At 61.9% G+C, this 18,534-nt stretch overlaps 1 protein-coding gene across 1 annotated transcript; it reads right to left on the bottom strand.

The window, feature by feature from the left end:
* Positions 1-62: 62 nt before the first annotated feature.
* On the bottom strand, positions 63-10,462 carry LOC126218491 (trichohyalin-like). The gene is made up of 5 exons (XM_049942123.1): positions 8,135-10,462; positions 7,559-8,026; positions 6,410-7,450; positions 2,994-6,265; positions 63-2,799 (listed from the first exon to the last, which is right to left on the bottom strand). Exons 1-5 carry the CDS (start codon positions 10,460-10,462, stop codon positions 63-65), a joined length of 9,846 nt encoding a protein of 3,281 aa, XP_049798080.1.
* Positions 10,463-18,534: the final 8,072 nt, after the last annotated feature.

Raw genomic sequence — 18,534 nt, 5'->3', positions numbered from 1 at the left:
ACTTTACATGTTCAACTGCCCAAAAAACATTGAACATGGAGGTACGCTCCTGTAACCGGAGGCTATAGAGTGTTTCTGCGCCGCTGTTTCTGCGCAGCTGTTTCTGCGCAGCTGTTTCTGCGCATCTGTTTCTGCGCAGCTGTTTCTGCGAAGCTGTTTCTGCGCAGCTGTTTCTGCGCAGCTGTTTCTGCGCAGCTGTTTCTGCGCAGCTGTTTCTGCGCAGCTGTTTCTGCGCAGCTGTTTCTGCGCAGCTGTTTCTGCGCAGCTGTCTCTGCGCAGCTGTCTCTGCGCAGCTGTCTCTGCGCAGCTGTTTCTGCGCAGCTGTTTCTGCGCAGCTGTTTCTGCGCAGCTGTTTCTGCGCAGCTGTTTCTGCGCAGCTGTTTCTGCGCAGCTGTTTCTGCGCATCTGTTTCTGCGCAGCTGTTTCTGCGCAGCTGTTTCTGCGCAGCTGCTTATGCCTAGCTGTTTCTGCGCAGCTGTTTCGGCGCAGCTGTTTCGGCGCAGCTGTTTCGGCGCAGCTGTTTCGGCGCAGCAGTTTCGGCGCAGCAGTTTCGGCGCGGCAGTTTCGGCGCGGCAGTTTCGGCGCGGCAGTTTCGGCGCGGCAGTTTCGGCGCGGCAGTTTCGGCGCGGCAGTTTCGGCGCGGCAGTTTCGGCGCGGCTGTTTCGGCGCGGCTGTTTCGGCGCGGCTGTTTCGGCGCGGCTGTTTCGGCGCAGCTGTTCCTGCGCACCTGTTCCTGCGCAGCTGTTCCTGCGCAGCTGTTCCTGCGCAGCTGTTCCTGCGCACCTGCTCCTGCGCAGCTGTTTCTGCGCACCTGTTCCTCCGCACCTGTTCCTGCGCACCTGTTCCTGCGCACCTGTTCCTGCGCAGCTGTTCCTGCGCAGCTGTTCCTGCGCAGCTGTTCCTGCGCAGCTGTTCCTGCGCAGCTGCTCCTGCGCAGCTGTTTCTGCGCAGCTGTTCCTGCGCAGCTGTTTCTGCGCAGCTGTTTCTGCGCAGCTGTTTCTGCGCAGCTGTTTCTGCGCAGCTGTTTCTGCGCAGCTGTTTCTGCGCAGCTGTTCCTGCGCAGCTGTTTCTGCGCAGCTGTTTCTGCGCAGCTGTTCCTGCGCAGCTGTTTCTGCGCAGCTGTTTCTGCGCAGCTGTTCCTGCGCAGCTGTTCCTGCGCAGCTGTTTCTGCGCAGCTGTTTCTGCGCAGCTGTTTCTGCGAAGCTGTTTCTGCGCAGCTGTTTCTGCGCAGCTGTTTCTGCGCAGCTGTTCCTGCGCAGCTGTTTCTGCGCAGTTGTTTCTGTGCAGTTGTTTCTGCGCAGCTGTTCCTGCGCAGCTGTTTCTGCGCAGCTGTTCCTGCGCAGCTGTTTCTGCGCAGCTGTTCCTGCGCAGCTGTTCCTGCGCAGCTGTTCCTGCGCAGCTGTTCCTGCGCAGCTGTTCCTGCGCAGCTGTTCCTGCGCAGCTGTTCCTGCGCAGCTGTTTCTGCGCAGCTGTTTCTGCGCAGCAGTTTCTGCGCAGCAGTTTCTGCGCAGCTGTTCCTGCGCAGCTGTTCCTGCGCAGCTGTTCCTGCGCAGCTGTTCCTGCGCAGCTGTTTCTGCGCAGCTGTTTCTGCGCAGCTGTTTCTGCGCAGCTGTTCCTGCGCAGCTGTTCCTGCGCAGCTGTTCATGCGCAGCTGTTCCTGCGCAGCTGTTCCTGCGCAGCTGTTTCTGCGCAGCTGTTTCTGCGCAGCTGTTCCTGCGCAGCTGTTTCTGCGCAGCTGTTCCTGCGCAGCTGTTCCTGCGCAGCTGCTCCTGCGCAGCTGTACCTGCGCAGCTGTTCCTGCGCAGCTGTTCCTGCGCAGCTGTTCCTGCGCAGCTGTTCCTGCGCAGCTGTTCCTGCGCAGCTGTACCTGCGCAGCTGTTCCTGCGCAGCTGTTCCTGCGCAGCTGTTCCTGCGCAGCTGTTCCTGCGCAGCTGTTCCTGCGCAGCTGTTCCTGCGCAGCTGTTTCTGCGCAGCTGTTTCTGCGCAGCTGTTTCTGCGCAGCTGTTCCTGCGCAGCTGTTCCTGCGCAGCTGTTCCTGCGCAGCTGTTCCTGCGCAGCTGTTCCTGCGCAGCTGTTTCTGCGCAGCTGTTCCTGCGCAGCTGTTCCTGCGCAGCTGTTCCTGCGCAGCTGTTCCTGCGCAGCTGTTCCTGCGCAGCTGTTTCTGCGCAGCTGTTTCTGCGCAGCTGTTTCTGCGCAGCTGTATCTGCGCAGCTGTTTCTGCGCAGCTGTTTCTGCGCAGCTGTTTCTGCGCAGCTGCTTCTGCGCAGCTGCTTCTGCGCAGCTGCTTCTGCGCAGCTGCTTCTGCGCAGCTGCTTCTGCGCAGCTGCTTCTGCGCAGCTGTTTCTGCGCAGCTGTTTCTGCGCAGCTGTTTCTGCGCAGCCGTTTCTGCGCAGCCGTTTCTGCGCAGCCGTTTCTGCGCAGCCGTTTCTGCGCAGCCGTTTCTGCGCAGCCGTTTCTGCGCAGCCGTTTCTGCGCAGCCGTTTCTGCGCAGCCGTTCCTGCGCTGCCGTTTCTGCGCAGCCGTTTCTGCGAAGCCGTTTCTGCGCAGCTGTTTCTGCGCAGCTGTTTCTGCGCAGCTGTTTCTGCGCAGCTGTTTCTGCGCAGCTGTTCCTGCGCAGCTGTTCCTGCGCAGCTGTTTCTGCGCAGCTGTTCCTGCGCAGCTGTTCCTGCGCAGCTGTTCCTGCGCAGCTGTTCCTGCGCACCTGTTTTTGCGCACCTGTTTTTGCGCACCTGTTCCTGCGCAGCTGTTCCTGCGCAGCTGTTCCTGCGCAGCTGTTCCTGCGCAGCTGTTCCCGCGCACCTGTTCCCGCGCACCTGTTCTCGCGCAGCTGTTCTCGCGCAGCCGTTTCCGCGCAGCCGTTTCCGCGCAGCCGCTTCCGCGCAGCCGCTTCTGCGCAGCCGTCTCCGCGCAGCTGTTTCTGATTTTCTGATGAGACTTCACTGCAACAGCATGGGTGACGAACTCCGTACGCGCGCGTGGTCTAGAGATCCTACCACGCGCGTACGGGATTCAACTTTACATGTTCAACTGCCCAAAAAACATTGAACATGGAGGTACGCTCCTGTAACCAGAGGCTATAGAGTGTTTCTGCGCCGCTGTTTCTGCGCCGCTGTTTCTGCGCCGCTGTTTCTGCGCAGCTGTTTCTGCGCAGCTGTTTCTGCGCAGCTGTTTCTGCGCAGCTGTTTCTGCGCAGCTGTTTCTGCGCAGCTGTTTCTGCGCAGCTGTTTCTGCGCAGCTGTTTCTGCGCAGCTGTCTCTGCGCAGCTGTTTCTGCGCAGCTGTTTCTGCGCAGCTGTTTCTGCGCAGCTGTTTCTGCGCAGCTGTTTCTGCGCAGCTGTTCCTGCGCAGCTGTTCCTGCGCAGCTGTTTCTGCGCAGCTGTTTCTGCGCAGCTGTTTCTGCGCAGCTGTTCCTGCGCAGCTGTTCCTGCGCAGCTGTTTCTGCGCAGCTGTTTCTGCGCAGCTGTTTCTGCGCAGCTGTTCCTGCGCAGCTGTTCCTGCGCAGCTGTTTCTGCGCAGCTGTTTCTGCGCAGCTGTTCCTGCGCAGCTGTTTCTGCGCCGCTGTTTCTGCGCCGCTGTTTCTGCGCAGGTGTTTCTGCGCAGCTGTTTCTGCGCAGCTGTTTCTTCGCATCTGTTTCTGCGCAGCTGTTTCTGCGCAGCTGTTTCTGCGCAGCTGTTTCTGCGCAGCTGTTTCTGCGCAGCTGTTTCTGCGCAGCTGTTTCTGCGCAGCTGTTTCTGCGCAGCTGTTTCTGCGCAGCTGTATCTGCGCAGCTGTCTCTGCGCAGCTGTCTCTGCGCAGCTGTTTCTGCGGAGCTGTTTCTGCGCAGCTGTTTCTGCGCAGCTGTTTCTGCGCAGCTGTTTCTGCGCAGCTGTTTCTGCGCAGCTGTTTCTGCGCAGCTGTTTCTGCGCAGCTGTTTCTGCGCAGCTGTTTCTGCGCAGCTGTTCCTGCGCACCTGTTCCTGCGCAGCTGTTCCTGCGCAGCTGTTCCTGCGCAGCTGTTCCTGCGCAGCTGTTCCTGCGCAGCTGTTCCTGCGCAGCTGTTCCTGCGCAGCTGTTCCTGCGCAGCTGTTCCTGCGCACCTGCTCCTGCGCACCTGTTCCTGCGCAGCTGTTCCTGCGCACCTGTTCCTCCGCACCTGTTCCTGCGCACCTGTTCCTGCGCACCTGTTCCTGCGCAGCTGTTCCTGCGCAGCTGTTCCTGCGCAGCTGTTCCTGCGCAGCTGTTCCTGCGCAGCTGTTTCTGCGCAGCTGTTTCTGCGCAGCTGTTTCTGCGCAGCTGTTTCTGCGCAGCTGTTTCTGCGCAGCTGTTTCTGCGCAGCTGTTTCTGCGCAGCTGTTTCTGCGCAGCTGTTTCTGCGCAGCTGTTTCTGCGCAGCTGTTTCTGCGCAGCTGTTTCTGCGCAGCTGTTCCTGCGCAGCTGTTTCTGCGCAGCTGTTTCTGCGCAGCTGTTTCTGCGCAGCTGTTCCTGCGCAGCTGTTCCTGCGCAGCTGTTTCTGCGCAGCTGTTTCTGCGCAGCTGTTTCTGCGAAGCTGTTTCTGCGCAGCTGTTTCTGCGCAGCTGTTCCTGCGCAGCTGTTCCTGCGCAGCTGTTTCTGCGCAGTTGTTTCTGCGCAGTTGTTTCTGCGCAGCTGTTCCTGCGCAGCTGTTTCTGCGCAGCTGTTCCTGCGCAGCTGTTTCTGCGCAGCTGTTCCTGCGCAGCTGTTCCTGCGCAGCTGTTCCTGCGCAGCTGTTCCTGCGCAGCTGTTCCTGCGCAGCTGTTCCTGCGTAGCTGTTCCTGCGCAGCTGTTCCTGCGCAGCTGTTTCTGCGCAGCTGTTCCTGCGCAGCTGTTCCTGCGCAGCTGTTTCTGCGCAGCTGTTTCTGCGCAGCTGTTTCTGTGCAGCTGTTCCTGCGCAGCTGTTTCTGCGCAGCTGTTTCTGCGCAGCTGTTTCTGCGCAGCCGTTTCTGCGCAGCCGTTTCTGCGCAGCCGTTTCTGCGCAGCCGTTTCTGCGCAGCCGTTTCTGCGCAGCCGTTTCTGCGCAGCCGTTTCTGCGCAGCCGTTTATGCGCAGCCGTTTCTGCGCAGCCGTTTCTGCGCAGCCGTTTCTGCGCAGCCGTTTCTGCGCAGCCGTTCCTGCGCAGCCGTTCCTGCGCAGCCGTTTCTGCGCAGCCGTTTCTGCGCAGCCGTTTCTGCGCAGCCGTTTCTGCGCAGCCGTTTCTGCGCAGCCGTTTCTGCGCAGCCGCTTCTGCGCAGCCGCTTCTGCGCAGCCGCTTCTGCGCAGCCGCTTCTGCGCAGCCGCTTCTGCGCAGCCGCTTCTGCGCAGCCGCTTCTGCGCAGCCGCTTCTGCGCAGCCGCTTCTGCGCAGCCGTTTCTGCGCAGCCGCTTCTGCGCAGCCGCATCTGCGCAGCCGCTTCTGCGCAGCCGCTTCTGCGAAGCCGTTCCTGCGCAGCCGTTCCTGCGCAGCCGTTCCTGCGCAGCCGTTCCTGCGCAGCCGTTCCTGCGCAGCCGTTCCTGCGTAGCCGTTCCTGCGCAGCCGTTTCTGCGCAGCCGTTTCTGCGCAGCCGTTTCTGCGCAGCCGTTTCTGCGCAGCCGTTTCTGCGCAGCCGTATCTGCGCAGCCGTTTCTGCGCAGCCGTTTCTGCGCAGCCGTTTCTGCGCAGCCGTATCTGCGCAGCCGTTTCTGCGCAGCCGTTTCTGCGCAGCCGTTCCTGCGCAGCCGCTTCTGCGCAGCCGCTTCTGCGCAGCCGCTTCTGCGCAGCCGCTTCTGCGCAGCCGCTTCTGCGCAGCCGCTTCTGCGCAGCCGCTTCTGCGCAGCCGCTTCTGCGCAGCCGCTTCTGCGCAGCCGCTTCTGCGCAGCCGCTTCTGCGCAGCCGCTTCTGCGCAGCCGCTTCTGCGCAGCCGTTTCTGCGCAGCCGTTTCTGCGCAGCCGTTTCTGCGCAGCCGCTTCTGCGCAGCCGCTTCTGCGCAGCCGCTTCTGCGCAGCCGCTTCTGCGCAGTCGCTTCTGCGCAGCCGCTTCTGCGCAGCCGCTTCTGCGCAGCCGCTTCTGCGCAGCCGCTACTGCGCAGCCGCTACTGCGCAGCCGCTTCTGCGCAGCCGCTTCTGCGCAGCCGCTTCTGCGCAGCCGCTTCTGCGCAGCCGCTTCTGCGCAGCCGCTTCTGCGCAGCCGCTTCTGCGCAGCCGCTTCTGCGCAGCCGCTTCTGCGCAGCCGCTTCAGCGCAGCCGCTTCTGCGCAGCCGCTTATGCGCAGCCGCTTATGCGCAGCTGTTCCTGCGCAGCCGTTTCTGCGCAGCCGTTTCTGCGCAGCCGTTTCTGCGCAGCCGCTTCTGCGCAGCTGTTTCTGATTTTCTGATGAGACTTCACTGCAACAGCATGGGTGACGAACTCCGTACGCGCGCGTGGTCTAGAGATCCTACCACGCGCGTACGGGATTCAACTTTACATGTTCAACTGCCCAAAAAACATTGAACATGGAGGTACGCTCCTGTAACCGGAGGCTATAGAGTGTTTCTGCGCCGCTGTTTCTGCGCCGCTGTTCCTGCGCCGCTGTTTCTGCGCAGCTGTTTCTGCGCAGCTGTTTCTGCGCAGCTGTTTCTGCGCAGCTGTTTCTGCGCAGCTGTTTCTGCGCAGCTGTTCCTGCGCAGCTGTTCCTGCGCAGCTGTTCCTGCGCAGCTGTTTCTGCGCAGCTGTTCCTGCGCAGCTGTTCCTGCGCAGCTGTTCCTGCGCAGCTGTTCCTGCGCAGCTGTTTCTGCGCAGCTGTTCCTGCGCAGCTGTTCCTGCGCAGCTGTTCCTGCGCAGCTGTTTCCGCGAAGCTGTTCCTGCGCAGCTGTTTCTGCGCAGCTGTTTCTGCGCAGCTGTTTCTGCGCAGCTGTTTCTGCGCAGCTGTTTCTGCGCAGCTGTTTCTGCGCAGCTGTATCTGCGCAGCTGTATCTGCGCAGCTGTATCTGCGCAGCTGTTTCTGCGCAGCTGTTTCTGCGCAGCTGTTTCTGCGCACTGTTTCTGCGCAGCTGTTTCTGCGCAGCTGTTTCTGCGCAGCTGTTTCTGCGCAGCTGCTTCTGCGCAGCTGTTTCTGCGCAGCTGTTTCTGCGCAGCTGTTTCTGCGCAGCTGTTTCTGCGCAGCTGTTTCTGCGCAGCTGTTTCTGCGCAGCCGTTTCTGCGCAGCCGTTTCTGCGCAGCCGTTTCTGCGCAGCCGTTTCTGCGCAGCCGTTTCTGCGCAGCCGTTTCTGCGCAGCCGTTTCTGCGCAGCCGTTTCTGCGCAGCCGTTTCTGCGCAGCCGTTTCTGCGCAGCCGTTTCTGCGCAGCCGTTTCTGCGCAGCCGTATCCGCGCAGCCGTTTCCGCGCAGCCGCTTCCGCGCAGCCGCTTCCGCGCAGCCGCTTCCGCGCAGCCGCTTCCGCGCAGCCGCTTCCGCGCAGCCGCTTCCGCGCAGCCGCTTCCGCGCAGCCGCTTCCGCGCAGCCGCTTCCGCGCAGCCGCTTCTGCGCAGCTGTTTCTGATTTTCTGATGAGACTTCACTGCAACAGCATGGGTGACGAACTCCGTTCGCGCGCGTGGTCTAGAGATCCTACCACGCGCGTACGGGATTCAACTTTACATGTTCAACTGCCCAAAAAACATTGAACATGGAGGTACGCTCCTGTAACCGGAGGCTATAGAGTGTTTCTGCGCCGCTGTTTCTGCGCCGCTGTTTCTGCGCCGCTGTTTCTGCGCCGCTGTTTCTGCGCACCTGTTCCTGCGCACCTGTTCCTGCGCAGCTGTTCCTGCGCAGCTGTTCCTGCGCACCTGTTCCTGTGCAGCTGTTCCTGCGCAGCTGTTCCTGCGCAGCTGTTCCCGCGCACCTGTTCCCGCGCACCTGTTCCCGCGCACCTGTTCCCGCGCAGCCGTTCCCGCGCAGCCGTTTCCGTGCAGCCGTTTCCGCGCAGCCGTTTCCGCGCAGCCGTTTCCGCGCAGCCGCTTCCGCGCAGCCGCTTCCGCGCAGCCGCTTCCGCGCAGCCGCTTCCGCGCAGCCGCTTCCGCGCAGCCGCTTCTGCGCAGCCGCTTCTGCGCAGCCGTCTCCGCGCAGCTGTTTCTGATTTTCTGATGAGACTTCACTGCAACAGCATGGGTGACGAACTCCGTACGCGCGCGTGGTCTAGAGATCCTACCACGCGCGTACGGGATTCAACTTTACATGTTCAACTGCCCAAAAAACATTGAACATGGAGGTACGCTCCTGTAACCGGAGGCTATAGAGTGTTTCTGCGCCGCTGTTTCTGCGCAGCTGTTTCTGCGCAGCTGTTTCTGCGCATCTGTTTCTGCGCAGCTGTTTCTGCGAAGCTGTTTCTGCGCAGCTGTTTCTGCGCAGCTGTTTCTGCGCAGCTGTTTCTGCGCAGCTGTTTCTGCGCAGCTGTTTCTGCGCAGCTGTTTCTGCGCAGCTGTCTCTGCGCAGCTGTCTCTGCGCAGCTGTCTCTGCGCAGCTGTTTCTGCGCAGCTGTTTCTGCGCAGCTGTTTCTGCGCAGCTGTTTCTGCGCAGCTGTTTCTGCGCAGCTGTTTCTGCGCAGCTGTTTCTGCGCATCTGTTTCTGCGCAGCTGTTTCTGCGCAGCTGTTTCTGCGCAGCTGCTTATGCCTAGCTGTTTCTGCGCAGCTGTTTCGGCGCAGCTGTTTCGGCGCAGCTGTTTCGGCGCAGCTGTTTCGGCGCAGCAGTTTCGGCGCGGCAGTTTCGGCGCGGCAGTTTCGGCGCGGCAGTTTCGGCGCGGCAGTTTCGGCGCGGCAGTTTCGGCGCGGCAGTTTCGGCGCGGCAGTTTCGGCGCGGCAGTTTCGGCGCGGCTGTTTCGGCGCGGCTGTTTCGGCGCGGCTGTTTCGGCGCGGCTGTTTCGGCGCGGCTGTTTCGGCGCGGCTGTTTCGGCGCGGCTGTTTCGGCGCGGCTGTTTCGGCGCGGCTGTTCCTGCGCGGCTGTTCCTGCGCGGCTGTTCCTGCGCGGCTGTTCCTGCGCGGCTGTTCCTGCGCAGCTGTTCCTGCGCAGCTGTTCCTGCGCAGCTGTTCCTGCGCAGCTGTTCCTGCGCAGCTGTTCCTGCGCAGCTGTTCCTGCGCAGCTGTTCCTGCGCAGCTGTTTCTGCGCAGCTGCTTCTGCGCAGCTGCTTCTGCGCAGCTGCTTCTGCGCAGCTGCTTCTGCGCAGCTGCTTCTGCGCAGCTGCTTCTGCGCAGCTGCTTCTGAGCAGCTGCTTCTGCGCAGCTGCTTCTGCGCAGCTGCTTCTGCGCAGCCGTTTCTGCGCAGCCGTTTCTGCGCAGCCGTTTCTGCGCAGCCGTTTCTGCGCAGCCGTTTCTGCGCAGCCGTTTCTGCGCAGCCGTTTCTGCGCAGCCGTTTCTGCGCAGCCGCTTCTGCGCAGCCGCTTCTGCGCAGCCGCTTCTGCGCAGCCGCTTCTGCGCAGCCGCTTCTGCGCAGCCGCTTCTGCGCAGCCGCTTCTGCGCAGCCGCTTCCGCGCAGCCGCTTCCGCGCAGCCGCTTCCGCGCAGCCGCTTCCGCGCAGCCGTTTCCGCGCAGCCGTTTCCGCGCAGCCGTTTCCGCGCAGCCGCTTCCGCGCAGCCGCTTCCGCGCAGCCGCTTCCGCGCAGCCGCTTCTGCGCAGCCGCTTCTGCGCAGCCGCTTCTGCGCAGCCGCTTCTGCGCAGCCGCTTCTGCGCAGTTGTTTCTGCGCAGCTGTTTCTGCGCAGCTGTTTCTGCGCAGCTGTTTCTGCGCAGCTGCATCTGCGCAGCCGCTTCTGCGCAGCCGCTTCTGCGCAGCCGCTTCTGCGCAGCCGCTTCTGCGCAGCCGCTTCTGCGCAGTTGTTTCTGCGCAGCTGTTTCTGCGCAGCTGTTTCTGCGCAGCTGTTTCTGCGCAGCTGCATCTGCGCAGCTGTTTCTGCGCAGCCGCTTCTGCGCAGCCGCTTCTGCGCAGCCGCTTCTGCGCAGCCGCTGCTGCGCAGCCGTTTCTGCGCAGCCGTTTCTGCGCAGCCGTTTCTGCGCAGCCGTTTCTGCGCAGCCGTTTCTGCGCAGCCGCTTCTGCGCAGCCGCTTCTGCGCAGCCGCTTCTGCGCAGGCGCTTCTGCGCAGCCGCTTCTGCGCAGCCGCTTCTGCGCAGCCGCTTCTGCGCAGCCGCTTCTGCGCAGCCGCTTCTGCGCAGCCGCTTCTGCGCAGCCGCTTCTGCGCAGCCGCTTCTGCGCAGCCGCTTCTGCGCAGCCGCTTCTGCGCAGCCGCTTGTGCGCAGCCGCTTGTGCGCAGCCGCTTCTGCGCAGCCGCTTCTGCGCAGCCGCTTCTGCGCAGCCGCTTCTGCGCAGCCGCTTCTGCGCAGCCGTTTCTGCGCAGCCGTTTCTGCGCAGCCGCTTCTGCGCAGCCGCTTCTGCGCAGCCGCTTCTGCGCAGCCGCTTCTGCGCAGCCGCTTCTGCGCAGCCGCTTCTGCGCAGCCGCTTCTGCGCAGCTGTTCCTGCGCAGCCGCTTCTGCGCAGCTGTTTCTGATTTTCTGATGAGACTGCACTGCAACAGCATGGGTGACGAACTCCGTACGCGCGCGTGGTCTAGAGATCCTACCACGCGCGTACGGGATTCAACTTTACATGTTCAACTGCCCAAAAAACATTGAACATGGAGGTACGCTCCTGTAACCGGAGGCTATAGAGTGTTTCTGCGCCGCTGTTTCTGCGCCGCTGTTTCTGCGCAGCTGTTCCTGCGCAGCTGTTCCTGCGCAGCTGTTCCTGCGCAGCTGTTCCTGCGCAGCTGTTCCTGCGCAGCTGTTCCTGCGCAGCTGTTCCTGTGCAGCTGTTCCTGCGCGGCTGTTCCTGCGCGGCTGTTCCTGCGCGGCTGTTCCTGCGCGGCTGATTCTGCGCGGCTGTTTCTGCGAGGCTGTTTCTGCGAGGCTGTTTCTGCGCGGCTGTTTCTGCGCAGCTGTTTCTGCGCAGCTGTTTCTGCGCAGCTGTTCCTGCGCAGCTGTTCCTGCGCAGCTGTTCCTGCGCAGCTGTTCCTGCGCAGCTGTTCCTGCGCACCTGTTCCTGCGCAGCTGTTCCTGCGCAGCTGTTCCTGCGCACCTGTTCCTGCGAACCTGTTCCTGGGCACCTGTTCCTGCGCACCTGTTCCTGCGCACCTGTTCCTGCGCACCTTTTCCTGCGCAGCTGTTCCTGCGCAGCTGTTCCCGCGCACCTGTTCCCGCGCACCTGTTCCCGCGCACCTGTTCCCGCGCAGCCGTTCCCGCGCAGCCGTTTCCGCGCAGCCGTTTCCGCGCAGCCGTTTCCGCGCAGCCGTTTCCGCGCAGCCGCTTCCGCGCAGCCGCTTCTGCGCAGCCGTCTCCGCGCAGCTGTTTCTGATTTTCTGATGAGACTTCACTGCAACAGCATGGGTGACGAACTCCGTACGCGCGCGTGGTCTAGAGATCCTACCACGCGCGTACGGGATTCAACTTTACATGTTCAACTGCCCAAAAAACATTGAACATGGAGGTACGCTCCTGTAACCGGAGGCTATAGAGTGTTTCTGCGCCGCTGTTTCTGCGCAGCTGTTTCTGCGCAGCTGTTTCTGCGCAGCTGTTTCTGCGCAGCTGTTTCTGCGCAGCTGTTTCTGCGCAGCTGTTTCTGCGCAGCTGTTTCTGCGCAGCTGTCTCTGCGCAGCTGTCTCTGCGCAGCTGTCTCTGCGCAGCTGTCTCTGCGCAGCTGTTTCTGCGCAGCTGTTTCTGCGCAGCTGTTTCTGCGCAGCTGTTTCTGCGCAGCTGTTTCTGCGCAGCTGTTTCTGCGCAGCTGTTTCTGCGCGGCTGTTTCTGCGCAGCTGTTTCTGCGCAGCTGTTACTGCGCAGCTGTTCCTGCGCACCTGTTCCTGCGCACCTGTTCCTGCGCAGCTGTCCCTGCGCAGCTGTTCCTGCGCAGCTGTTCCTGCGCACCTGTTCCTGCGCAGCTGTTCCTGCGCACCTGTTCCTGCGCACCTGTTCCTGCGCACCTGTTCCTGCGCAGCTGTTCGTGCGCACCTGTTCCTGCGCAGCTGTTCCTGCGCAGCTGTTCCTGCGCACCTGTTCCTGCGCACCTGTTCCTGCGCAGCTGTTCCTGCGCAGCTGTTCCTGCGCAGCTGTTCCTGCGCAGCTGTTCCTGCGCAGCTGTTCCTGCGCAGCTGTTCCTGCGCAGCTGCTCCTGCACAGCTGTTCCTGCGCAGCAGCTCCTGCGCAGCTGTTTCTGCGCAGCTGTTCCTGCGCAGCTGTTTCTGCGCAGCTGTTTCTGCGCAGCTGTTTCTGCGCAGCTGTTTCTGCGCAGCTGTTTCTGCGCAGCTGCTTCTGCGCAGCTGTTTCTGCGCAGCTGTTCCTGCGCAGCTGTTTCTGCGAAGCTGTTTCTGCGCAGCTGTTTCTGCGCAGCTGTTTCTGCGCAGCCGTTTCTGCGCAGCTGTTCCTGCGCAGCTGTTTCTGCGCAGCTGTTTCTGCGCAGCTGTTCCTGCGCAGCTGTTTCTGCGCAGCTGTTTCTGCGCAGCTGTTTCTGCGCAGCTGTTCCTGCGCAGCTGTTTCTGCGCAGCTGTTTCTGCGCAGCTGTTTCTGCGCAGCTGTTTCTGCGAAGCTGTTTCTGCGCAGCTGTTTCTGCGCAGCTGTTTCTGCGCAGCTGTTTCTGCGCAGCTGTTCCTGCGCAGCTGTTTCTGCGCAGCTGTTTCTGCGCAGCTGTTTCTGCGCAGCTGTTCCTGCGCAGCTGTTTCTGCGCAGCTGTTTCTGCGCAGCTGTTTCTGCGCAGCTGTTCCTGCGCAGCTGTTCCTGCGCAGCTGTTTCTGCGCAGCTGTTTCTGCGCAGCTGATCCTGCGCAGCTGTTCCTGCGCAGCTGTCCTGCGCAGCTGTTTCTGCGCAGCTGTTTCTGCGCAGCTGTTCCTGCGCAGCTGTTCCTGCGCAGCTATTCCTGCGCGGCTGTTCCTGCGCGGCTGTTCCTGCGCGGCTGTTCCTGCGCGGCTGTTGCTGCGCGGCTGTTCCTGCGCGGCTGTTGCTGCGCGGCTGTTTCTGGGCGGCTGTTTCTGCGCGGCTGTTTCTGCGAGGCTGTTTCTGCGCGGCTGTTTCTGCGCGGCTGTTTCTGCGCAGCTGTTTCTGCGCTGCTGTTTCTGCGCAGCTGTTTCTGCGCAGCTGTTCCTGCGCAGCTGTTCCTGCGCAGCTGTTCCTGCGCACCTGTTCCTGCGCAGCTGTTCCTGCGCAGCTGTTCCTGCGCAGCTGTTCCTGCGCAGCTGTTCCTGCGCAGCTGTTCCTGCGCAGCTGTTCCTGCGCACCTGTTCCTGCGCACCTATTCCTGCGCACCTGTTTTTGCGCACCTGTTTTTGCGCACCTGCTCCTGCGCACCTGTTCCTGCGCAGCTGTTCCTGCGCAGCTGTTCCTGCGCAGCTGTTCCTGCGCAGCTGTTCCTGCGCACCTGTTCCCCCGCACCTGTTCCCGCGCGGCCGTTTCCGCGCAGCCGTTTCCGCGCAGCCGTTTCCGCGCAGCCGTTTCCGCGCAGCCGTTTCCGCGCAGCCGCTTCCGGGCAGCCGCTTCCGCGCAGCCGCTTCCGCGCAGCCGCTTCTGCGCAGCCGTCTCCGCGCAGCTGTTTCTGATTTTCTGAAGAGACTTCACTGCAACAGCATGGGTGACGAACTCCGTACGCGCGCGTGGTCTAGAGATCCTACCACGCGCGTACGGGATTCAACTTTACATGTTCAACTGCCCAAAAATCATTGAACATGGAGGTACGCTCCTGTAACCGGAGGCTATAGAGTGTTTCTGCGCCGCTGTTTCTGCGCCGCTGTTTCTGCGCAGCTGTTTCTGCGCAGCTGTTTCTGCGCATCTGTTTCTGCGCAGCTGTTTCTGCGCAGATGTTTCTGCGCAGCTGTTTCTGCGCAGCTGTTTCTGCGCAGCTGTTTCTGCGCAGCTGTTTCTGCGCAGCTGTTTCTGCGCAGCTGTTTCTGTGCAGCTGTTTCTGCGCAGCTGTTTCTGCGCATCTGTTTCTGCGCAGCTGTTTCTGCGCAGCTGTTTCTGCGCAGCTGTTTCTGCGCAGCTGTTTCTGCGCAGCTGTTTCTGCGCAGCTGTTTCTGTGCAGCTGTTTCTGCGCAGCTGTATCTGCGCAGCTGTTTCTGCGCAGCTGTCTCTGTGCAGCTGTCTCTGCGCAGCTGTCTCTGCGCAGCTGTTTCTGCGCAGCTGTTTCTGCGCAGCTGTTTCTGCGCAGCTGTTTCTGCGCAGCTGTTTCTGCGCAGCTGTTTCTGCGCAGCTGTTTCTGCGCAGCTGTTTCTGCGCAGCTGTTTCTGCGCAGCTGTTCCTGCGCAGCTGTTTCTGCGCAGCTGTTTCTGCGCAGCTGTTTCTGCGCAGCTGTTCCTGCGCACCTGTTCCTGCGCACCTGTTCCTGCGCAGCTGATCCTGCGCAGCTGTTCCTGCGCAGCTGTTCCTGCGCACCTGCTCCTGCGCACCTGTTCCTGCGCAGCTGTTCCTGCGCACCTGTTCCTCCGCACCTGTTCCTGCGCACCTGTTCCTGCGCAGCTGTTCCTGCGCAGCTGTTCCTACGCAGCTGTTCCTGCGCAGCTGTTCCTGCGCAGCTGCTCCTGCGCAGCTGTTTCTGCGCAGCTGTTCCTGCGCAGCTGTTTCTGCGCAGCTGTTTCTGCGCAGCTGTTTCTGCGCAGCTGTTTCTGCGCAGCTGTTTCTGCGCAGCTGTTCCTGCGCAGCTGTTTCTGCGCAGCTGTTTCTGCGCAGCTGTTCCTGCGCAGCTGTTTCTGCGCAGCTGTTTCTGCGCAGCTTTTTCTGCGCAGCTGTTCCTGCGCAGCTGTTTCTGCGCAGCTGTTTCTGCGCAGCTGTTCCTGCGCAGCTGTTTCTGCGAAGCTGTTTCTGTGCAGCTGTTTCTGCGCAGATGTTTCTGCGCAGCTGTTTCTGCGCAGCTGTTCCTGCGCAGCTGTTTCTGCGCAGCTGTTCCTGCGCAGCTGTTCCTGCGCAGCTGTTCCTGCGCAGCTGTTCCTGCGCAGCTGTTCCTGCGCAGCTGTTTCTGCGCAGCTGTTCCTGCGCAGCTGTTTCTGCGCAGCTGTTCCTGCGCAGCTGTTCCTGCGCAGCTGTTCCTGCGCAGCTGTTCCTGCGCTGCTGTTCCTGCGCAGCTGTTTCTGCGCAGCTGTTCCTGCGCAGCTGTTTCTGCGCAGCTGTTCCTGCGCAGCTGTTCCTGCGCAGCTGTTCCTGCGCAGCTGTTCCTGCGCAGCTGTACCTGCGCAGCTGTTCCTGCGCAGCTGTTCCTGCGCAGCTGTTCCTGCGCAGCTGTTCCTGCGCAGCTGTTCCTGCGCAGCTGTTCCTGCGCAGCTGTTCCTGCGCAGCTGTTTCTGCGCAGCTGTTTCTGCGCAGCTGTTTCTGCGCAGCTGTTTCTGCGCAGCTGTTTCTGCGCAGCTGTTTCTGCGCAGCTGTATCTGCGCAGCTGTATCTGCGCAGCTGTTTCTGCGCAGCTGTTTCTGCGCAGCTGCTTCTGCGCAGCTGCTTCTGCGCAGCTGCTTCTGCGCAGCTGCTTCTGCGCAGCTGCTTCTGCGCAGCTGCTTCTGCGCAGCTGCTTCTGCGCAGCTGCTTCTGCGCAGCTGCTTCTGCGCAGCTGCTTCTGCGCAGCTGTTTCTGCGCAGCTGTTTCTGCGCAGCCGTTTCTGCGCAGCCTTTTCTGCGCAGCCGTTTCTGCGCAGCCGTTTCTGCGCAGCCGTTTCTGCGCAGCCGTTTCTGCGCAGCCGTTTCTGCGCAGCCGTTTCTGCGAAGCCGTTTCTGCGCAGCCGTTTCTGCGCAGCCGTTCCAGCGCAGCTGTTTCTGCGGAGCTGTTTCTGCGCAGCTGTTTCTGCGCAGCTGTTTCTGCGCAGCTGTTTCTGCGCAGCTGTTTCTGCGCAGCTGTTCCTGCGCAGCTGTTTCTGCGCAGCTGTTTCTTCGCATCTGTTTCTGCGCAGCTGTTTCTGCGCAGCTGTTTCTGCGCAGCTGTTTCTGCGCAGCTGTTTCTGCACAGCTGTTTCTGCGCAGCTGTTTCTGCGCAGCTGTTTCTGCGCAGCTGTTTCTGCGCAGCTGTTTCTGCGCAGCTGTAACTGCGCAGATGTCTCTGTGCAGCTGTCTCTGCGCAGCTGTCTCTGCGCAGCTGTTTCTGCGGAGCTGTTTCTGCGCAGCTGTTTCTGCGCAGCTGTTTCTGCGCAGCTGTTTCTGCGCAGCTGTTTCTGCGCAGCTGTTTCTGCGCAGCTGTTTCTGCGCAGCTGTTTCTGCGCAGCTGTTTCTGCGCAGCTGTTTCTGCGCACCTGTTCCTGCGCACCTGTTCCTGCGCACCTGTTCCTGCGCACCTGTTCCTGCGCAGCTGTTCCTGCGCAGCTGTTCCTGCGCAGCTGTTCCTGCGCACCTGCTCCTGCGCACCTGTTCCTGCGCAGCTGTTCCTGCGCACCTGTTCCTCCGCACCTGTTCCTGCGCACCTGTTCCTGCGCACCTGTTCCTGCGCAGCTGTTCCTGCGCAGCTGTTCCTGCGCAGCTGTTCCTGCGCAGCTGTTCCTGCGCAGCTGTTCCTGCGCAGCTGCTCCTGCGCAGCTGTTTCTGCGCAGCTGTTCCTGCGCAGCTGTTTCTGCGCAGCTGTTTCTGCGCAGCTGTTTCTGCGCAGCTGTTTCTGCGCAGCTGTTTCTGCGCAGCTGTTTCTGCGCAGCTGTTTCTGCGCAGCTGTTCCTGCGCAGCTGTTTCTGCGCAGCTGTTTCTGCGCAGCTGTTCCTGCGCAGCTGTTTCTGCGCAGCTGTTTCTGCGCAGCTGTTCCTGCGCAGCTGTTCCTGCGCAGCTGTTTCTGCGCAGCTGTTTCTGCGCAGCTGTTTCTGCGAAGCTGTTTCTGCGCAGCTGTTTCTGCGCAGCTGTTTCTGCGCAGTTGTTTCTGCGCAGTTGTTTCTGCGCAGCTGTTCCTGCGCAGCTGTTTCTGCGCAGCTGTTCCTGCGCAGCTGTTTCTGCGCAGCTGTTCCTGCGCAGCTGTTCCTGCGCAGCTGTTCCTGCGCAGCTGTTCCTGCGCAGCTGTTCCTGCGCAGCTGTTCCTGCGCAGCTGTTTCTGCGCAGCTGTTTCTGCGCAGCAGTTTCTGCGCAGCAGTTTCTGCGCAGCAGTTTCTGCGCAGCTGTTCCTGCGCAGCTGTTCCTGCGCAGCTGTTCCTGCGCAGCTGTTTCTGCGCAGTTGTTCCTGCGCAGCTGTTCCTGCGCAGCTGTTCCTGCGCAGCTGTTCCTGCGCAGCTGTTCCTGCGCAGCTGTTCCTGCGCAGCTGTTTCTGCGCAGCTGTTTCTGCGCAGCTGTTCCTGCGCAGCTGTTCCTGCGCAGCTGTTCCTGCGCAGCTGCTCCTGCGCAACTGTTCCTGCGCAGCTGTTCCTGCGCAGCTGTTCCTGCGCAGCTGTTCCTGCGCAGCTGTTCCTGCGCAGCTGTACCTGCGCAGCTGTTCCTGCGCAGCTGTTCCTGCGCAGCTGTTCCTGCGCAGCTGTTCCTGCGCAGCTGTTCCTGCGCAGCTGTTTCTGCGCAGCTGTTCCTGCGCAGCTGTTCCTGCGCAGCTGTTCCTGCGCAGCTGTTCCTGCGCAGCTGTTCCTGCGCAGCTGTTTCTGCGCAGCTGTTTCTGCGCAGCTGTTTCTGCGCAGCTGTTCCTGCGCAGCTGTTTCTGCGCAGCTGTTTCTGCGCAGCTGTTTCTGCGCAGCTGTTTCTGCGCAGCTGTTTCTGCGCAGCTGTTTCTGCGCAGCTGTTCCTTCGCAGCTGTTTCTGCGCAGCTGTTTCTGCGCAGCAGTTTCTGCGCAGCAGTTTCTGCGCAGCTGTTCCTGCGCAGCTGTTCCTGCGCAGCTGTTCCTGCGCAGCTGTTTCTGCGCAGCTGTTTCTGCGCAGCTGTTCCTGCGCAGCTGTTCCTGCGCAGCTGTTCCTGCGCAGCTGTTCCTGCGCAGCTGTTCCTGCGCAGCTGTTTCTGCGCAGCTGTTTCTGCGCAGCTGTTCCTGCGCAGCTGTTTCTGCGCAGCTGTTCCTGCGCAGCTGTTCCTGCGCAGCTGTTCCTGCGCAGCTGTACCTGCGCAGCTGTTCCTGCGCAGCTGTTCCTGCGCAGCTGTTCCTGCGCAGCTGTTCCTGCGCAGCTGTACCTGCGCAGCTGTACCTGCGCAGCTGTTCCTGCGCAGCTGTTCCTGCGCAGCTGTTCCTGCGCAGCTGTTCCTGCGCAGCTGTTCCTGCGCAGCTGTTCCTGCGCAGCTGTTTCTGCGCAGCTGTTTCTGCGCAGCTGTTCCTGCGCAGCTGTTCCTGCGCAGCTGTTCCTGCGCAGCTGTTCCTGCGCAGCTGTTCCTGCGCAGCTGTTCCTGCGCAGCTGTTCCTGCGCAGCTGTTCCTGCGCAGCTGTTTCTGCGCAGCTGTTTCTGCGCAGCTGTTTCTGCGCAGCTGTATCTGCGCAGCTGTATCTGCGCAGCTGTTTCTGCGCAGCTGTTTCTGCGCAGCTGCTTCTGCGCAGCTGCTTCTGCGCAGCTGCTTCTGCGCAGCTGCTTCTGCGCAGCTGCTTCTGCGCAGCTGTTTCTGCGCAGCTGTTCCTGCGCAGCTGTTTCTGCGCAGCTGTTTCTGCGCAGCTGTTCCTGCGCAGCTGTTTCTGCGCAGCTGTTTCTGCGCAGCTTTTTCTGCGCAGCTGTTCCTGCGCAGC

Source organism: Schistocerca nitens, unplaced genomic scaffold (assembly GCF_023898315.1).
Source record: "Schistocerca nitens isolate TAMUIC-IGC-003100 unplaced genomic scaffold, iqSchNite1.1 HiC_scaffold_114, whole genome shotgun sequence".
NCBI lineage: Eukaryota > Metazoa > Arthropoda > Insecta > Orthoptera > Acrididae > Schistocerca > Schistocerca nitens.
This window is presented reverse-complemented; position numbering and strand designations above follow the sequence as displayed.

Bases quoted from the DNA above. Each gene is read 5' to 3' on its own strand.
- LOC126218491 (XM_049942123.1), bottom strand. From the start codon at position 10,462: ATGCTGTTGCAGTGCAGTCTCATCAGAAAATCAGAAACAGCTGCGCAG. The intron at 8,027-8,134 runs GTAAAGTTGAAT...AATCAGAAACAG, and splicing joins TTTTTTGGGCAGTTGAACAT to CTGCGCGGAGACGGCTGCGC. The intron at 6,266-6,409 runs GTAAAGTTGAAT...ACGGCTGCGCAG, and splicing joins TTTTTTGGGCAGTTGAACAT to AAACGGCTGCGCAGAAACGG.